This window comes from Phyllobates terribilis, unplaced genomic scaffold (genome assembly GCF_046119375.1).
Source record: "Phyllobates terribilis strain yellow unplaced genomic scaffold, ASM4611937v1 Scaffold_4__5_contigs__length_816908805, whole genome shotgun sequence".
Lineage (NCBI taxonomy): Eukaryota > Metazoa > Chordata > Amphibia > Anura > Dendrobatidae > Phyllobates > Phyllobates terribilis.
In genome coordinates this window covers 289,392,221-289,413,839 of record NW_027362764.1, presented here as the reverse complement: position 1 = coordinate 289,413,839, position 21,619 = coordinate 289,392,221, and the positions used below count along the sequence as shown (strand labels likewise).

Here is a 21,619-nt window from a genome sequence, read left to right as displayed (position 1 = left end):
ATTTAAAACATAACCTTTAATTAGTTAGATTTAGAAATATATAACACTTAGTAAAACCAAGGTAGGACCTAATCAAGTTCAATATAGAAGTATAACAATGTCCAAGACAAAAGTATATGGTAATACTCAAAAAGTACAGTGACACTGTCGTACCAAAGAGGACTGAGAGTAAGGCCCCACGGAGGAGAGCAATATAGCCTATGGAGCCAACTCCCCATCCCAAAAGTGAATACTCATATGAACCAATCTCAAACCATTAAACAATGGAAAAGACATCAATATGCGTCTATCTATATATGGAAAAAAACAATACAAGGAGTGTATATATAAACCCCAATGTTCAGTGTATCAAACCATGTGCATATCAATCAAATGACAGAGTTAGATATATGGAGAGTATACTTTTACCATTAGGCAAGATAAACACTCCATATGAATCACCCCAATGGTGAATAAGACGAAAATTATATATAATAATTAAATATAATAATATATAAATTATACATAAAACGGAACGTCCTCACCCGTTGTAGTAATCTCCGTGGTAGTTAGTCCTGGGGCTGTCTCAGTGGAGGGAGCCATCATCAATAAGGAAACGCAGCAGCATATTAGTGAAGGCATATGGTTCTGCCCCTATTGAACCCTAAAGGGGGTTACTGCTCTGCCCTGTTCCCAAAGGCTCCCGTCCTGACAAGGACAGTCCACAGCTACCACTGCAATACACAGAACCTACATTTATATTATGGGTTCTCAGATTCTTTCGGGTTATCTACCCTTTTGCTCTAATTATGCAAAAAAATTACCCAACCTTTCTGTATGTAAAATATGTAATCAAATTGGGGCAGATTTATTGATTTATCAATATTGTCTAATTCTTTGACAGTACAACTTAGACTAGACTGTCTGAAAATGCCCCAGATTTATTATAGTGCTTCATGCTGTTTGATAAAACTGTCTAATGTTACGACTGTCTAGCCTAAGTTTACATCATCTAGTTGGCTTACTTTGTTCTAAAAATGTGTGCTACAATTCTGCACCATCCGTGGAGCACAATGTAGACAGCACCCCTTTTCTGATAAAACATCTCCTTTGGCAGAGAGGCTATGTCGCCTTGTCTGACAAGGAGCTAATATTGTGTTAAGCATTATAATAGAGCAACTCATGAGAGACGGTTTTGATGCAAATTACACCAGAATTTATTTGATATTGTCTTATGTATTATTTAGGCTTGCCTTCTTGACTTCTTCCTCAATGTGTCATCAGTATTTGGTCCATGTGTCCATGCTTACCATCAGTGTGTCATCAGTGTTTGGTCCATGTGTCCATGCTTACCATCAGTGTGTCATCAGTGTTTTTGTGGTACGATTAAAGACAAAATTAAATTATTAAGCTTCTCCTATGGTTTGCAACGTTAAACATGTAGACTTGTATTGGCCCTTGTCATCTGTGCTGCCGGAAAAACATGTCTCTGTGTGTTTTGCACGGACACACGGCCCATGTAAAAACATGGACATTTGCATAGCAGCATAGGTTATAATGGGTATGTGTTGTATATGTAAAAAAAACAGAAGCCACAAATAAAGGAAACACGGACATATGAAGGAGACCTAAGTAATAGAGATAGGGATATAAAGCCATAGAACACTGAATAAGCATTGAAGATAACGTGTCACAGTACAGCAGTGAAAAATGGTTACCATCTGTTTACCCAAAGCCAGATATGTTGCGGTCACTTTTGTCATCACTATGGCAGTGTTTATGTGAAAGTGCTTTAAAGTGGTTGAATACAGTCCCCGAGTGTCATACATGGCATTTCATGGCAATTGGAGACTTTGCAGTACTTTCAATTAGCTGCAAATCAAATTTTTAAGAAAATAACTTGGCAGAGATGGCAAATTTAAATTTCAAAAGATTCACTCACGTCTGGTAGACAAAAAGGATAAACTATTGTATGTAAGGAAGAAAACATTGTGTGGTAAGCATGAGGGAAAAATTATTGTATGCCATACAAAAAAGAGGAAACATAGTATGGTGAACATGAGGGAGGAAACATTGCAGGGGCAGACATATAATTGGTGCAACCTGTGAGGCCGCACAGGGGCCCAAGAGGTGAGGGGGCCCATTTTCATCTCCAAAGCAGATAGAATTGTTCATTATGATGAGCTACTGAGGTGCCAAGCGCCCATATATTGCTTTTGCACAGAGGCCCTCCCCTGACTGTGTCTGCCACTGAAACATCATATGGTAGATGTGAAGATAAATCACAATTAGGGTACCACCTTCAAGGCAAGATCATTTTGTTTTAGGGTCCAGTAAGGACATACAAATAGTGATTACTTCGAACCCTTATGGAATCATATCTATCTGCTCTGTATCCCCTCTCTCCTTTTCTCTCTTTCTCTCCTAGTTATCTAATGGTTATTGGCATCTATGTGCTCTTATTATATACTGTGGGGCACATATTATTGATATAGTATATGAGTATATCAGACATTTGCCTCAGTTTTTTATTGGTAATTGGGGCACAAGTAATATTTTTAATGTATGTCTGATAAAGGTTCATAGTTGTTAGTGGTCTTCTTGCTAAGTTTGGTTTGTGTGTACTTCCCCCTACTACTTCATTTGTTGCTTTTTGTTTAGTTTTTCAACTGAATGTTGGGGAGGACCCAGAACACAGCAATGCAAATGTGTTGAATACATGAGTGAATAAAATACAAATTTAGTTATTTTATCAATATTGATTGTTGTGAGCAAATATTTTAATTAACATTGAATACCAAATTGAAGCAATTCTCAGTGTGAAATTGCCATTATACAGTGAGTAGCCACTTTATTAGGCCGGGGGCACACGAGCGGATGTTCTCTCGTGTGAGAACTCGGCTCAAACGCTGACAGAGAAATATTTAATCATGCGTACTGGATAACATCAGAAGGACCACTCTGAAGATTTTTTTATCTCCTCCTTTGATAGCAATCGTGTGTATGTGTAATGAGCACAGAAACATACTCCCCAGTTCTCATCTTCTGCCATTTACAGTGGTGCTCCGCTCTACTCCGGCGTCACGGGATTGCATATTTGAACAGCGTTTCTGTGTGGAGTAGAGCTCACTTTCTCAATTTAAGTCCATGAAACTCAGAACAAGACTGGAAAGACTTACATTGAGAAATTTCACATGGTGACCTCTTCTCCACATAGCAGACAGAGTGATTCGGTAGGTCACAAATGTGGTCATGTGATGCTGGTGTGGACCAGAGCACCGCTAGAAATGGCAGAAGACATTGACAGTTGAGTATGTTACTGTGCTCATTAGACATACAAACATGATTGCTAATAAAGGGAGAAATTAAAAAATAATTAAATTGCTCCTTTAAGATCAGGGGACTGTAAAGGTCAAGGAAGCAAGAAAAACTTGCCTTCATGTTTCTGGAACCAATCCATAACATGTAGATTGTGAGCCCCAATAGGGACAGTGCCGATAATGTCTGTAAATTGTGTGAATTGTAAAGCGCTGCAGAATATGTTGGCACTATATAAATAAAAAGATTATTAAAAAGATTATTATAACTATGTGACCCTTGGGAAATGGTATAGTGTCTTGCTGAAAGTTTCCTTCTGATGGAGGGTAAACAGCTTTCTTGAAGGGAATTAACAGGTCAGTCTCAATACTTAGGTATTTCCTACTGTAAATGTCCATCCACAAGCGTCAGAGAACCCAGAATGTGCCAAAAAAATATTTCCCACGATATTATTGCACCTCCATCAGCGTAAATGGTTGACAACTGACAGCATTGGCTCGTCACTTCATGCTCTACATGTGAAATTCTGACCATCCCATCAGCTTGTAGCAACAGAAATCTGGATGCTGCTGACCAGGCAATATATTTCTACTGCTCAGTGATTCATTTTTTCCCACTGGAGTCTTATCTTGCTGTTTCTTTTACATAGCAATGGGACTCAAACTGGCCATCTGGTGTCATAGCACATCTGCGTTAGAGAATGAGAAGAAGTGCGTTGTATTCGGTAGCAAATTGTATGACTCTGTGCTGCTTGTTCATCAGAATTATTATTGACATTCTCCTCTGTCAAGAAGTTGTTCACAGAATCCCCTTCATCTGGATGCTTTTCTTGTATCACACCATTAGTACACTCTCAATAACGTTGCATGAGTAACTCACAAAAGGTTTAACCCCTTCAAAACCGGGTAATTTTTCTATTTTGCACTTTGGTTTTATCTCCCCCCCCTTCTCAGAACTATAACTTTTTTATTTTTCTGTTAGGATAGCCATATGAGGGCTTGGTTTTTGTGGGATGACTTGTCATTTTGAATGACACCATTAATTTTAACATAACCTGCACTGAAAAATGGAAAAAAAAGGTCCAAGTGCGGTAAAATTGTAAAAAAAACAACAACCCTGCAATAACGCTATTGCTTTTGAGTTTTATTTTTACTGCAATCATTGTGCAGTAGAAATGACCTGGAAATATGATTCTACAGGTTAGTCTGATTAAAGTGATTTCGAACTTCTATAGTTTTTTTTTTATTTGAGTGGCGAAAAATAATTTGGAAATTGTAAAAATGGTTTGTGTTGTGATTTTTCCAAGACCCATAATGTTTTCCAAGCTGTATGAGGGCTTAGTTTTTATGTGGCAAGCTAATGTGTTTATTGATATCATTTTTGGGTAGATATATTTTGATTTGGTGTGAGCTGTCCACTAGAGGTCAAACCACTTTTAATGCCTCTTCAGCACAGAACAAAATAAAAAAGCGTAATACCTCTGAGACAGGTGGCGTTCCCGCAATGTCAGCTTCCGGCAGTCTGGACATTATTACTTTAATTTTCAAATATAACCAGGGACTTTAGATTAGATGAATTGTTTAATCGATTCTCATACACACCTACAAGATGGATCAGACATGCAGCCAAGCAGTTCTTGTTTCTTGCCAATATGCTGCTGTCTCTATGTTGTACAGTCATGGCCAAAAGTTTTGAGAATGACACCAAAATTATATTTTCACATGATCTGCTGGCCCCTGGTTTTTATTACTGTTTGTCTGATGTTTATATCACATACAGAAATATAATTGCAATCATATTATGAGTACCAATAGGTTATATTGACAGTTAGAATGAGTTAATGCAGCAAGTCAATATTTGCAGTGTTGCCCCTTCTTCTTCAAGACCTCTGTAATTCTTCCTGGCATGCTCTCAATCAACTTTTGGACCAAATCCTGACTGATAGCAGTCTATTCTTGCATAATCAATGCTTGCATTTTGCAAGAATGTGTTGGTTTTTGTTTGTCCACCCGTCTCTTGATGATTGACCACAAGTTCTCAATGGGATTAAGATCTGGGGAGTTTCCAGGCCATGGACCCAAAATCTCTATGTTTTGTTCCATGAGCCATTTAGTTATCACCTTTACTTTATGGCAAGGTGCTCTATCATGCTGGAAAAGGCATTGTTGGGCGCCAAACTGCTCTTGGACGGTTGGGAGAAGTTGCTCTTGGAGGACATTCTGGTACCATTCTTTATTCATGGCTGTGTTTTTAGGCAAGACTGTGAGTGAGCCTATTCCCTTGGCTGAGAAGCAACCCCACACATGAATGGTTTCAGGATGCTTTACAGTTGGCATGAGACAAGACTGGTGGTAGCGCTCACCTCTTCTTCTCCGAATAAGCTGTTTTCCAGATGTCCCAAACAATCAAAAAGGGGATTCATCAGAGAAAATGACTTTGTCCCAGTCCTCAGCAGTCTACTCCCTGTACCTTTTGCAGAATATCAGTCGGTCCCTGATGTTTTTTCTGGAGAGAAGTGGCTTTTTTGCTGCCCTCCTTGAAACCAGCACTTGCTCAAAGAGTCTCCGCCTCACAGTGCATGCAGAAGCACTCACACCAGCCTGCTGCCATTCCTGAGCAAGCTTGGCACTGCTGGTAGTCCGATCCCGCAGCTGAAACAGTTTTAAGATACGGTCCTGGCGCTTGCTGGTCTTTCTTGGGCGCCCTGGAGCCTTTTTGACAACAATGGAAGCTCTCTCCTTGAAGTTCTTGATGATGCGATAGATTGTTGACTGAGGTGCAATCTTTGTAGCTGCGATACTCTTCCCTGTTAGGCCATTTTTGTGCAGTGCAATGATGGCTGCACGTGTTTCTTTAGAGATGACCATGGTTAACTGAAGAGAAAAAATGATACCAAGAACCAGCCTCCTTTTAAAGTGTTCAGTGATGTCATTCTTACTTAATCATGACTGACTGATCGCCAGCCCTGTCCTCATCAACACCCACACCTGTGTTAATGGATCAATCACTAAAACGATGTTAGCTGCTCCTTTTAAGGCAGGACTGCAATGATGTTGAAATGTGTTTTGGGGGTTAAAGTTCATTTTCTTGGCAAATATTGACTTTGCAAGTACAGTAATTGCTGTTAAGCTGATCACTCTTTGACATTCAGGAGTATATGCAAATTGCCATTACAAAAAATGAAGCAGTAAACTTTGGAAAAATTACTATTTGTCTCATTCTCAATACTTTTGGCCATGACTGTACAGTTATGAATGGTTGTGGGAAATTGGAGAGCCACAGGGACATTACTGGTGGCTGCTTATATGATTTTTCTGAGACACTCTCAGTATCTGACTTCCCCAGCTATATATTGATCTGCAATAGTTCCATTTCTTTTGGTATTGTATGGCACTATTCTGTCACATCACATTTTTCGCACTGTGGCAACATGTTCATACATGTTTTACACTGCAGCTCTGCTTTTTCAGATTGGCTGCAGTATGTAAGTATTAACCCAGCACAATCTCAGAAAATATCCACATGATGAGCCAATTTAATCATCAGAATAAGCTTCAATAAGGGGACATGGGTGTAACTATAGTCTTTTCAGCGGTTGCAATTGTTGCTGAGCACCAAAGCCTAAGGGAGGAGAGGGGGAAAAGATGTCTTTACACCATATAAGAAGTCCAATACTATAAAATACTGATAATAATAGTTCTACACTCTGATGGAGTACTTCATTGGGGCATACAAGCTTCAATGACACCATGAAAGGGGAATCTGGGGATTTGTTTTAACTGATCATAAATCCAAAACTGATAAATGTACAGTTTATCCATATTCCACTATTAGGCTAATTTTTTTCCTTATTAATATACACTTATGTTTTTAACAAATGTTTTTTATTTTGGAGTATACATATGTGGTACAATATAAAGTCAGGCAGTAAATATTTATAGTGTTTCAAAGAATACAAGCACTTAAAATGTACAGGAGATTTCTTGGAAAAAAATAAGTTGCAAATGTGCATACATATTATATATTTGCATATTTGTAGAAATAAAATATTAAATTATCATAAAGAATTATGACCAGTAAACATTTAGTATCTTTTGTGAATTAACATTTTCTATGGGATACCATACCACAAAATACTCCCACAAATGTGGACCATTGATTGCCAAAATGATTTGTTATTTTGCACACCAAAAAAGGAAATTTCCAAACAAATTACTTCAAGATCATGTTGCAAAAATGAGTACACTCCAATAAAAGTCTTGGAACAAAGCTAAAGTTTAGATTACAAAATTCCACTTAAAAATTCAACCTAATAATTCACTAAATAGGTGTTCAGCATACAGTTGACGATAAAAGGGCTTTACTTAAGACCGAAAACCCTACACAGTTTATGATGTCAGCAACAGCACCACATGGAAGAGAAATGTCACAAGACCTGAGAAAGAAAATAATTTCTTTACACAAGAAAGGTGAAGGCTACAAATAGATTAGGTTAGCTTTACTTATCAGTCAGAATACTGTCGCAAAAGTGATACAAAAATTTAACAAAGATAGAACTGCAACAATTTCACAGAGACATCTAGGCCAACCACAGAAGTTAATACCTATACAAGAGCGTCTTCTGATGAGAAGTGTTGAAGAAAATCAACATCAAGTACATTGCAGTTAGCTAAAGATGCAGAAAGCCAAACCGGGGTGAGTGTTTCCCATGATACAATATGGCATGCTCTGCAAAAGAATTGGTGTTGTCCATGAAGGAAGACTCTCCTAAAGTCCATGCACAAAAATGCCCGCCTACAATTTGTTAAGGCTCATGCTGAAAAATATGAAGACTACTGAGATTCAGCATTCTGGAGTGATGAGAATATTATAAATGATTTTGTAACTGATGGCTTCAAAACTGCATTGCATCGCAAATGTGAAGAGTGCAAAGAAAACTGGTATAGTAAAACATGGTGGCGACAGTGTCCTTTTGTGGGGCTGCATGAGTGCTGCTGGTATTGGGGAGATACATTTCATGAATTCACAGACGTACTGCTCTTTATTGAAAGAGAAGATGCTACAATCACTCTGTGCTCTTGGTAGACATGAACTTTTCCAACATGACAATGATCCAAAAACACACATCTGTTGCTTTTCTGAAGAAGAAGAAGAACAAGGTGAAAGTGCTTCAATGGCCAAGTGTCTCCTAATCTGAACCCAATCAAACACCTGCAGGGAATTCTGAAGAGACAAATTGTGCATCACTCTCCAACCAGCATCAAGCCTCTAAAAGAGATCGTTCTTGAAGGATGGAAAAAAGAGGAGTTGCAATATGTCGCCAACGTGTTCATTCTATGCCTAGAAGACTTGATTCTGTCTTTGAAAACCATGGAGGTCATACAAAATATTTGATGTAGCTGTTATTGATGTGTGGTGTATTTATTTTGCATAATCTAAATTGCGTAAAAATTAAGATTTTGTAATGAAAATTATATTAAAAACTTACTTTCATGTTATGAGTTAAAAATGTTCTATGAAACTCAGTCTTGTAAAAGATTTGGAAATTGTACTTGTATTCAGTGAGATATTGATTAAAATCTTAATTTTCAAAGGGGGGTGTACTCATTTATGCTGAGCACTATATAAATGAAAACTCCACAAAACACTGAACAATGATGACTGATGTTCTACCATTCCTTATAAGAATAAACTAAATAAGAAAGTCTTGATGGGTTAACCACACCAGTTGATGAACAATTCTGTAAACTCCATGCTTCATAATACAGTATGAATTGAAAGAGTCTTTATTTTAGTAGCATAAGACCATGTGAGATTTCCTAGGGCAAAACTAGCAGGAGCAGAGGTAGCAGTTGCACCAAGGTCCTAGATTAGTGTTAAAGTTCAGCAATGCTAAATTTGCATTTTCCTATAGGCAGTATAAATAAGATTACTTCATGCACAGGAAAAAATGTACCCAATAAATAAATTCTCTCTAAAAATATATAATAAGATTTCTTCATTTGAAAATATAGATTTGTCCATCTCTGCTCTAAAGTTACTTATGCTTTATACTTTGTAAAAGTAAACTTCCTCAAATATCTTTCATTTAGATCCTCCTGAATCTAATCTACATACAGTGGTGGCCAAAAGTATTGGCACCCCTGCAATTCTGTCAGATAATACTCCGTTTCTTCCTGAAAATGATTGCAATCACAAATTCTTTGGTATTGTTATCTTCACTTAATTTGCTTGCAAGGAAAAATCACAAAAGAGAATGAAGCAAAAATCAAATCATTGATCATTTCACACAAAACTCCAAAAATGGGCCAGACAAAAGTATTGGCACCCTCAGCCTAATACTTGGTTGCACAACCTTTAGCCAAAATAACTGCGAACAACCGCTTCCGGTAACCATCAATGAGTTTCTTACAATGCTCTGCTGGAATTGTAGACCATTCTTCTTCGGCAAACTGCTCCAGGTCCCTGATATTTGAAGGGTGCCTTCTCGAAACTGCCATTTTGAGATCTCTCCACAGGTGTTCTATGGGATTCAGGTCTGGACTCATTGCTGGCCACCTTAGAAGTCTGCAGTGCTTTCTCTCAAACCATTTTATAGTGCTTTTGGAAGTGTGTTTTGGGTCATTGTCCTGTTGGAAGACCCATGACCTCTGAGGGAGACCCAGCTTTCTCACACTGGGCCCTACATTATGCTGCTAAATTTGTTGGTAGTCTTCAGACTTCATAATGCCATGCACACGGTCAAGCAGTCCAGTGCCAGAGGCAGCAAAGCAACCCCAAAACATCAGGGAACCTCCGCCATGTTTGACTGTAGGGACCGTGTTCTTTTCTTTGAATGCCTCTTTTTTTTCCTGTACACTCTATGTTGATGCTTTTTCACAAAAAGCTCTACTTTTGTCTCATCTGACCAGAGAACATTCTTCCAAAACGTTTTAGGCTTTCTCAGGTAAGTTTTGGCAAACTCCAGCCTGGCTTTTTTATGTCTCGGGGTAAGAAGTGGGATCTTCCTGGGTATCCTACCATACAGTCCCTTTTCATTCAGACGCCGACGGATAGTACGGGTTGACACTGTTGTACCCGCGGACTGCAGGGCAGCTTGAACTTGTTTGGATGTTAGTCGAGGTTCTTTATCCACCATCCGCACAATCTTGCATTGAAATCTCTCATCAATTTTTCTTTGCTGTCCACATCTAGGGAGGTTAGCCACAGTGCCATGGGCTTTAAACTTCTTAATGACACTGTGCACGGAAGACACAGGAACATTCAGGTCTTTGGAGATGGACTTGTAGCCTTGAGATTGCTCATGCTTCCTCACAATTTGGTTTCTCAAGTCGACAGACAGTTCTTTGGTCTTCTTTCTTTTCTCCATGCTCAATGTGGTACACACAAGGACACAGGACAGAGGTTGAGTCAACGGTAATCCATCTTAACTGGCTGCAAGTGTGATTTAGTTATTGCCAACACCTGTTAGGAGCCACAGGTAAGTTACAGGTGCTGTTAATTACACGAATTAGAGAAGCATCACATGATTTTTCAAACAGTGTCAATACTTTTGTCCACCCCCTTTTTTAGGTTTGGTGTGGAAATATATCCAATTTGGCTTTAGGACAATTCTTTTTGTGTTTTTTCATTGAAGACAAATTAAATGAAGATAATAATACCAAAGAATATGTGATTGCAATCATTTTCAGGAAGAAACTGAGTATTATCTGACAGAACTGCAGGGGTGCCAATACTTTTGGCCTCCACTGTAGCTGAGCTATGAAATAAATGCTGTAGTTTCCTCATGATCATACATTAGTTTGCTATCCTGACCATTTCACATAGTTAAGGGGGTTGGCAAATAGAAGTAGCTGTCCTGCTAGGAAAAAATGCTATATATGTGTTTCAAGATAAAATATATAGAACTTATTTATATATTGCCATTATCAACTGTCCACAATGTTCATCTGTCAGCGCCTTTCCTGGGACCCAGCTGCACTTCTGTTTTAGGTTTGATACAAGGGAGAGCCTACTTTGTCACCATGGAATCATAGGAAGGGGGCTGACTGGCTGACTAGCTCATTAAAGGGGGCTGACTTTGCTACTAAAAGGAGCCAGTCAGACAGCTCCTTTACACACACACAAACACTGCTCTAGACGCATGGCGACACAGGAAGTTCCCACCCCGCCTGCGGCAAATCCAAGCCAAAAATGGAGCTTCTGGAACTGGCACTTGCAGTATGTAATCATTTGAAATTTAATATTGACAGTAATGTATAGAAGTAAGTTGTATATTTATTTTACATTTTAAACACATATACTTATTTTAGGTGGATAACACCTTTGAAGCGGACATTAAGTGAATAATAACAGTCATGAGTCTTCCGCTATTGCAATTACAAACTGAGCTACAGTATATACATCAGAATGTATTGCTGAGAAGTCTGAAAGGTCCACCTAAAGAATTGTACAGTGCTGTTTTATGCTGTATATAGTCTCATTACTAATGGTTTTCACACTATTTGGAATAGGTTCTACTGTAGATAGAACATGTGTTCTCTTATAGAAAATCATAATGCAGTACTTCATAGAGAAACTGCAGTTACTTATCTAAATCTTGAGTTTTCATTCAACTATATTTTCACATATTGAAGGGAATCTGGCAATAGGATCGTCTCATAAGCTCTCCACTTGGGCATGTAGGTCATAGGAAGCTAAATAAAATTATACATTGATATCTGCGATCTGATTTATTCCAGAGAAATACATGTTTTTCTTATATGTAAATGAGCTGTTCAGAGCTATGGGCAGGACTCTGATCTCCCTGATAATCAGCCTCCAGAGATTATTTTACAAGAAGGGAGAGTTCTCAGTGTGAGACATGTAATGGCCGCTCTCTGCTCTCCTGATATCACTGCAGAGCTGTGTGTGATTATACCTGACACATCTGCAGGTTCCTCTCAGATTCCATCTCACAGGGAGACAGGGCTACAATAGTGTTGCAATACAGCAGAGCTCAGAAAACTGCAAAAAATGTGTTTGAAAGAAGACAAAGTTAATTTCTACTATTCTGTGTTAGTTACTTGATTCACACTGGTAACTCCCCCTTCATGTAAAATACGCTCTGGAGGTAGAGTTATTTTCCAGGTAGCGCCCTCCCCAGAGCCTGGAACAGCTCATTTACATAAAAGAAAAACATGAATTTCTCTGGAATAAAATATCAGATGGCAGATATCAAGGTATCATTGTATTCAGCTTCCTATGACCTACACGCCAATATAGACAGCTTAGGAGGGTTGATCCTACTGACAGATTCCCTTTAAACAGTGTATAAAATGTTCAAGATATATAACATGGATTGGTCTGATACATAGGATTGATAAGCTGATAAAAACATGACTCCTTTCTTCCAAAAACAGCTCCACAACTGTCCACAGTGTGTTTATGGTATTTCAGTTCAGCTGCATTCACTATAATGCAGCTATGCTGCAAGTCGCCTCAATGAATAAACCAGTGTGCTGTATTTTATTTTTTTTGTACACCCCCATTGCTGTACATTGGGTTTTCACAGTCTGTACTGTATAATTGTGCACAGCATTGTTATACAGCTGCATTCTCAAACTCTCAGCTCAGCTCACACATCGGAATGTAATATATATGATAATGTGTCTCATCTTCTGTGCTCCTTTATATATATATATATATATATATATATATATATATATATACAGGGTGGGCCATTTATATGGATACACCTAAATTAAATGGGAATGGTTGGTCGCATATTAGTATACGGGAGGGGGAAAACTTTTCCAGATGGGTGGTGACCATGTGGCCATTTTGAAGTCGGCCATTTTGGATCCAACTTTATTTTTTTCAATGGGAAGAGGGTCATGTGACACATCAAACTTACTGAGAATTTCATAAGAATAACAATGGTGTGCTTAGTTTTAACGTAACTTTATTCTTTCAGGAGTTTTTTACAAGTTTATGACCACTTATAAAATGTGTTCAAAGTGCTGCCCATTGTGTTGTATTATCAATGCAACACCCTTCTCCCACTCTTGACACACTGATAGCAACACCGCAGAAGAAATGCTAACACAGGCTTCCAGTATCCGTTGTTCCAGGTGCTGCACATCTCGTATCTTGATGGTATGGTGTGGTATATGGGGTACAAAGATAGTGGGGCCATTCTTCATCAATGGAAACCTCAATACCACTGGATATCTGAAATTGCTACATGATGATGTGCTGCCCTCTTTATGCACTGAAGATGGCACATTCCCTGAGTTTTTCCAACAAGATGGTGCACCACCACATTATGAGTGTCAGGTACGAGCATTCCTACATGAACAGTTTCCTGGAAAGTGGATTAGTCATCATGGGCCAGTTGAATGGCCACCAAGGTCTCCCGATCTGACCCCTTAGACTTTTATTTTTGGGGTCATCTGAAGGCAATTGTCTATGCTGTGAAGATACGAGATGTGCAGACTGCCATTAGGTACTGAGATGAGATCCTCAGACCCCTTGTGAGACCATATGCTGGTGCGGTTGGCCCTGGGTTCCTCCTAATGTAGGACAATGCCAGACCGCATGTGGCTGCAGTGTGTCAGCAGCCTGTAGTGTGTTTTTCCACTTTAATTTTGGGGGTGACTCCAAATCCAGGCCTCCATTGGTTAATAAATTTGATTTCCATTGATGATTTTTGTGTGATTTTGTTGTCAGCACATTCAACTTTGTACAGAACAAAGTATTCAATGAGAATATTTCATTCATTCAGATCTAGGATGTGTTATTTGAGTGTTCCCTTTATTTTTATGAGCAGTGTATATACAGGGTGGTCCAAAAGTAGGTGGACAGAAAGTGTAATAAGGTTATAAAGGGGGAGATTTATCAAACATGGTGTAAGGTGAAACTGGCTCAGTTATCCTTAAAAACCAATCAGATTCCACTTTTCATTCCTCACAGACTCTTTGGAAAATGAAAGGTGGAATCTGATTGGTTGCTAAGGGCAACTGAGCCAGTTTCATAGATCTAGTTTTCACAGATAGATTTCCCCCAAATCTGTTTTCTTTTCAGATAATTCAGATAACACATAATGGCAAATAATTTAAATACAGATCAAAGAAAATGGATTTTAACAGAGTATTGGAAATCTCAAAATGCTGAAACCGTTAGAGCAAATTGGGTTGAAACATTTGGTACTCAAGCCCCAAAGAGACAAACCATTTACCGCATTCGTGACAAATTCAATCCTTAATGCTCCAAAAACTGGTCGACCCAAAAGAGTCTGTACAGAAGATAATAAACAACTTGTTGCTGAAACATTTGTTCAGAGTCCAAAAAAGTCCACCAGAAGAGCCTCTTTGGAATTGGGAATTTCACAGCTTCTATCATGCGAATCCTGAAATCTATTGGGTGAAAAGCTTATCGTCCACGTCTAATTCATGGTTTATTGGAGGATGATCCAGACAGGCGGCTGCAATTTAGTGTTTGATAAATCTCCCCCTTCATAACCTTATTACACTTTCTGTCCACCTACTTTTGGACAACCCATATATGTCTTCACAGAAATGCTATAGAGCTGCAGTCATTTTATCAGTGGTCATTTTTATATTACTGTTAAAAAATAGCGCCTGGACTTCCCTCCACCATGAATAAAAATATCTCTATAGATATGTTGTGTAAAATGGACACAACTTCTTACTCACGCATTAGTGCTGCTCCCTGGTCTCAACAGCTCTACTTCCATCGCTGGTTTAAAGTGGTTCTCCTCTACTGTACAACCCCAGCCTATTCAATTCCAGACACAAATTAAAATACAAACTGTGAATACTCAACTCCATTCCAGCAATGTCGGCGCCGCTATGCCCAGCAAATCACGTGACAATGTATTGTCACGGGTCTGCTGCAGTCAATCAGTGGCCACCGCAGAAGAAGCATAATAACAAATTGCATACTTCGTAGCCACCGAAAAAAAAATGCCTGCACCTATAACTGCACCTATATTAAAATACTGCTGTCTTCATGAGACAACTCCTTAAATACAACTCCTGAAAATGAGTCTGTGATATGATGGAACCAAGCACTGCCAGTCCTTCTGAGCATAAGAAAGATGGAAACTATTATGTTATTATTTCATTACTATGCATTTTTATTGTCGAAATACAGAAAATGTAGATCCCCCAAGGCACAATCTTTTCACCTCATTTCAATGATAGCTTAAAGGAGTTGTCCGTTCAAAAGTGATAAGTCTGCCGTCACTCTGTGTGACTGCAGACTTATGAATCCTCCCAGAGCATGCACACAAGTGTGTGAAGCGAAGTGGTGCTGAATGGCTGCGGGTATGTTTAACTTATACATACCCTCCGTTACTGGGTCTGAAACCAGCGAATCCCCGTAGCCCACAGTGCCTGCACTGGGGGGATTTATAAGTCTGCAGTTGAAGTTTACGTGTGAAGCCCCTCAAAACGGGATTCAGGTGAATGTGTCGACGGGGCCATTATCTATACTGATGCACACCAATTGGAGTTGGTGGTGTTGTCCACTACATACTGCTGCCTGCCTCAGCTAGGCATATACAGCCAAACATGATGCACCTCAGCGCAAAATGTGGCTCCGTCGGCATCATCATAGACAATGGCTCCGTCAGCGCATACACCCAAATCCAGTTTTGCAGGGGGCAATGGATCTACTGAATGTAGTGGCAAACACTATGTGAACCCAACATTAGACAGATAGACTGGGGTCTAACCCCAGGGCTGAAGAATAGATTTGTAGGTGAGTAACTTTTACTTATTAGGCGATACATATAAAGTGGTACAGAAAGGAGTGTGAATTGTAAGTGAATACAAATATTCTTTCAACTAAATTAGCATTTTATTCAGTATATACAAAACCACAATGCAATAAATGCAAGAATTAATCTTTCATTACACGACTAGAATACCCGCTTAGCTCCTATGAGATGATTATTTCTTAAAGTTGTCCTATACTGGACAAACCCTTCTTAAAGGGAATCTGTTAGTAGATTGTTGCTATGCATCTGAGAGCAGCAGGAAGCAGAGGCTGAGAGCCTGATTCCAATGATGTGTCACTTACTGGGATCTGTGTTGCTGTTTCAATAAAATAACTGTTTTATCAATAGGAGATAATTACTAGAGAACTAGTTGTGTCATGCCATATCGTCCTCCTGCTCTGTGTAACCTCTGTCCCCACCACTGCTTAGCAACTTTATACCAATGTATAGCAAACACAGAAAGCTGACAGTGTTATGGGCAGGTTATACAAGGCTCAGCATTTTGAGCATTGCTAGATCTGCAGAAGAAAAATAGTGATTGTATCAAAATGACAACATACAGAGCAGCAAGTGCCATCACTGGAATCAGAGTCTCAACCTCTACATGCTGCTATCAGATTACATAGCAATATCCTGGTGACAGATTCCCTTTAAAGGGGTTGTCCGGTACTTTTTTTAAGTTGCCCAATCTAGTGAGCATGTGGGCATAAGTATCTCTGTAAATACCTTGTGTTGCAGATACTGCCTGTGGGTGGCGCTATCGCGGAAGAGGGACCCTCGGCTGCAGCTTGGACTTATCTTGACTTCAGCGGATGTCAGAGCCGGCTGCAGCCGGGGGTCACGTGATGCCTGTGAGCGGCCAACGATAGCGCCACCCACAGGCAGTATCTGCAACACAAGGTATTTACAGAGATACTTATGCCCACATGCTGAATACATTGGGCAAATTAAAAAAAGTACCGGAAAAACTTCTTTAACTGGTAAAGTTGCCCCAGATAAAACAAAAAAATAAATAGATAGCTCCCAAGCACTGTGGGTGCTGCCTCTTCCGGTTGGCATTGTTATGTCACATGATCACTGCTACCTATCAGTGGCTGCTGATCGATTGCATCCTTCAGTATGCTGCCAGAGTGCCATCCATTCTCACAGAGTAGTGAAGGCTGCAGCTGATCAGCAACCGCAAATTTGCATCAGTCATGTGACATTGTTATGGGTGACACAGTGCCAACATCGCAGGGATGGCACCAATCTGGGAGGTGAGTATGTTTTTCTATTTTATCAGAGGCACTAAAGCAGTTAAGCATGTGTTGTCCAGTAGTAGACAAACCTTTTAACACTGGCTGTTTGATAAATAAATCCTCATAGACCAAGACAAATGACACTTTAATAAGAATCCTAACATCAGTTTAGTTAGAATGCACCCAAAATGGTAAAGATTAACTATAAAACAGCATAGAAAACTGATATTCTAAATGTATCATCTAAAATGCTAATTGATTCATTAAAGGATAGGAGGCAAAATAGTATGCAAAAAATAGTAACGTTAATGAAGACAAACTATTACAGAGCTCCTATTGGGCGAGTCGGACCCACTTCCAGAGCTGCTCTTCTTGTTTTTCTGTGCCAAAGAGGTTCCAAATCGGAGGGTTTCATAGATAGGATCTACTTTGTTTCCACAAGCTGCAAAACAAAATATAGTTTTATTCTTCCTAAATTTAAAATATGTTTACGTAACTTCTAACACCATATATTGGTAGAAAAACATACAATACAGTTAAGAGTTGGATGGCATGTTAACAAAAACTGGCTAACCACAGGGATGCTTTTAAAACATTAAACTGAGCCATACTCACCTGTTAGGCTTATCTAGTGCTCTGCATTTGGACCAGAAGTGATGACGTCCCATTCTTCGTTCAACTGACCGCTAAGGTCTATTTTAACTGATTGGAATAACGCTAATTTGATGTGTCTCTGATTATGTGCTGTTCCTTTGACTTCACCGCTGCAGCCAATCACAGAGCTCAGAGGTCAGGTGAAGACTATGACTTCATCCCTTCCAGCCCCACCACAGAACACCAGAGCAGTGTGATCTGATGGGGGTAATAATTGATGAATACAAGTCTATTATTTTAAAACTGTCATTGAAGTTTCTCTTTAATGTGTCAATCCCTTCAAGTCTGCTTTGAAAAAAAAGTTTTTGACATCTGAGGGTATGTGCACACGATGCAGAAATGAAGCAGAAAATTTCTGCATCATTTCTGCATCTCCCTGGCAGAAAAAAACGCATGCAGATTGTGCATGCGTTTTTCCTGCAGAATACATGCGGATCCACATGCGGATTCACATGCGTTTCCGCATGCAGATTGACAAGCGCTTTCCAGGCGATTTTAGCATCACCTGGAAAGTGCTTGACAACTAGGTCACACTATATAAATCCATGCAAACAGCATGGATTTATATAGTGTGACCCGAGAGAGAGTGTATATACTTACCTCCGATGGCCCGCGCTGTCCTGCTTTACATTCCGTTCTCCCGGCTGCCGGCAACTTTGAATTGAAAGACCTGCCGACGTCAGCGTCACGTGACCCGTCACATGACTGTGACGTCAGCGCAGGTCCTTCAACTCACTGCAAGTGCCGGGAACCAAGCAGGAGCGCTGCGCGGGCCGACAGATGGTAAGTATATATATATTTTTTAGTTTATTCTTGTTTTTACAGCTTTTTTAATGGTACCTGGGTGTGGAGGAGACTCTCCTCTCCTCTACACCCGGGTACCATCCGCACATTAGAACGCGCCAATAACGCAAGTACAGATGCAGTCTTGCGGAATTGGATCGTTCTAATGCAAGTCAATGGCGGCGAAAACGCCGCGTTTACGCAAAATTAATTGACATGCTGCAGATATTTGAGCGCAGCGTTTACGCTGCGGAAAAATCCACATCATGGGCACAGCACATGCGGATTTCAATTGGGGAACATTGCTGCCCTTCTACCATGCGTTTTTCATGCGTTTCCACGGCTTTTACGCAACTGCAAAAACGCCGCGGAAACGCATTAAATACGCATCGTGTGAACTCAGCCTGACTGTATTTTGAAGGGATTTGTTTAACTGTTTGAAATCCAGTACTATAATACTTTCTGAGAATGGACAGGGGGGGGATTATTAGGGAAGCTCAACAGTCATGAAAAAGTATACAAGCTAACTTGCAAATTATATTATCCATTCGAGCACATTCACAGGGTGCTTTCATACATCAGAAAAATCAGACTTGTATTTTCTGGTATTTTCAGCAAAATATGTGGCAGAATCCAAGGCTTACCTTTGGGTTTCTGCCACAGGTCTGCAGTTTAAACTGCCACAAGTGCGGATGCAGATTAGCCCTATTTAATGGGACAAAACCATATGTTGTTACCCACCACTGTTTCGGAGCAGAATTAGTGAAGAAACTGCGTTAATAAGTGAAAACTCTGTGTTAACATAAACTTAGAGTTGACTGCACATGTAGCTGGTTGTGCTCTCGGCTATGATTTTCCATAACAAAGGCGTAATCAAACTTATAATTGTCTGTTGTGAAGAAACAACTTCAAGGACAAGCAAAATTTGGTATACTGTATGCAACTTGATGTGGCAAATCTTTTACACTGTTATTTGGGAATTGGGGAAAAAGTCGATAGACATAGCTGTTGGTCGAACACTTATTTGGCCGACAGCTTTCTGACGTGTATGGCTAGCTTATGTTTCCATACTTACATGTATTTATACAGAAGGGAAAAACATACCTTCCAACCTATGGATGAAAATGCACACAAAAAGTTCTAATCCAAAACATGCATGTCAATAGTGTTCAATGTCAATGTGCACATTTCCCAAGACATCGATCTAAATATAGGAATTTTTATAGTGCCTTGAAAAAGTATTCATACCCCGTGAACTTTTCCACATTTTGTCATGTTACACCTACAAACTTAAATGTTTTTTATTCCGATTTTGTGTGATATACCAACACAAAGTAGCAAGTATTTGTGAAATAAAAGGAAATGATAGATGATTTTCTAATTATTTTCAAAATATAAATCTGAACATTGTAAATTGCATTCTATTCAGTCCCCCTGAGTCAATATTTTGTAAGACCACCTTTCGTCGCAATTAATCCTGCAAGTCTTTTGGGGTATGTCTCTACCAGCTTCACACATCTAAAGGCTGAAATTTTTGCCCATTCTTCTTTGCAGACTAGCTCTAGCTCAGTGAGATTGGATGGGGAGCGTCTGTGAACAGCAATGTTCAACTCTTGTCACTGATTCTCAATGAGATTTATGTCTGGACTGTGACTGGGTCATTCAAACACATGAATATTCTGTGATCTAAATCAATCCATTGTAGCTCAGGCAGTATTTTTAGGCTTGTTGTCCTACTGGCAGGTGAATCTATGCCCCAGTCTCAAGTCTTTTGTAGCCCCTAACTGGTTTTCCTCCAGGATTGCCCTGTATTTAGGTCCATTCATCTTCCCATGAACTCTGATCAGCTTCCCTGTTCCTACTGAATAAAAGCATCCTCACAGCATGATGCTGCCACCACTATATTTAATGGTGGGGATGGTGTTTTCAGGGTGATGTGTAGTGTTAGTTTTTCGCAACACATAATGTTTTGCATTTAGACCAAAATGTTCTACTTTGGTCTCATCTTACTAGAATATCTTCTTACATATGCTAGTTGTGTCCTCCTGCATGGCTTTTTGCAAACTGCAAACAGGACTTATGGCTTGCTTTCAAAAATGGCTTGCTTCTTGCCACTCTTCCATAGGTGGACAGTCTTGTTTTGGTAGGTTCACAATTGTACCCTACTTCTACCATTTTTGGATGATGGATTAAACAGTGCTCTGTGAGATGTTCAGAGCTTGGTTTTTTTTCTAAAAACCTAACCCAGTTTTACTCTTCTCGTGTTCCTTGGTTTACATGATGATGTTTGATCCCTAATGTTCTCAAACAAACTTCAGAGGCCTCCATAGTACAGCTGTAGTTATATTGAAAATAAATTACAGACCGTTGGATCAATTTACTAATTATGTGACTTCTAGAGGCAATTCGTCACTATGTAGCAGTATCAGATTACAGAGTGGCTGAATACATATGCACGTTACAATTGTCAGATTTATATTTTTAAAATACGTAGAAAACCACGTATCATTTTCTTTACACTTCACAAGTACTTGCTCCTTTATGTTGGTATATCACATAAAATACCAATAAAATACATCTATGTTTGTGAGTATAACATGAAAGAATGTGGAAAAGTACACGGGTTATGAATACATTTTCAAGGCACTGTAAGTGCTGTAGGGTTTCAGCAATCTGGTAGCCACTGGGATACGCACAATCACAGGGGTTTTTACAGTATATCAAAACAGCCTAAAATTTATTTTCCGTCATAATCTGCACAGTTCCAAATTGAAAACTGCCTTTCTCCAGTCCAAATGAATTCCATAAACAGTCCTTCCTTCAGGCACTATGAAACAAGGTAAATATAGCAGCCTCACCAACC

The 21,619-nt window shown here is 39.4% G+C and overlaps 1 protein-coding gene across 1 annotated transcript in view; it reads right to left on the bottom strand.

The window, feature by feature from the left end:
• The window catches only part of STAC (SH3 and cysteine rich domain), a 474,096-nt gene that overhangs the window by 111,467 nt on the left and 341,010 nt on the right, over positions 1-21,619 (bottom strand). Inside the window, exon 5 of the mRNA XM_073678295.1 lies at positions 17,646-17,761. Coding sequence (XP_073534396.1) covers positions 17,646-17,761 — 116 coding nt within the window. The remainder of the gene's footprint in view (positions 1-17,645; positions 17,762-21,619) is intronic.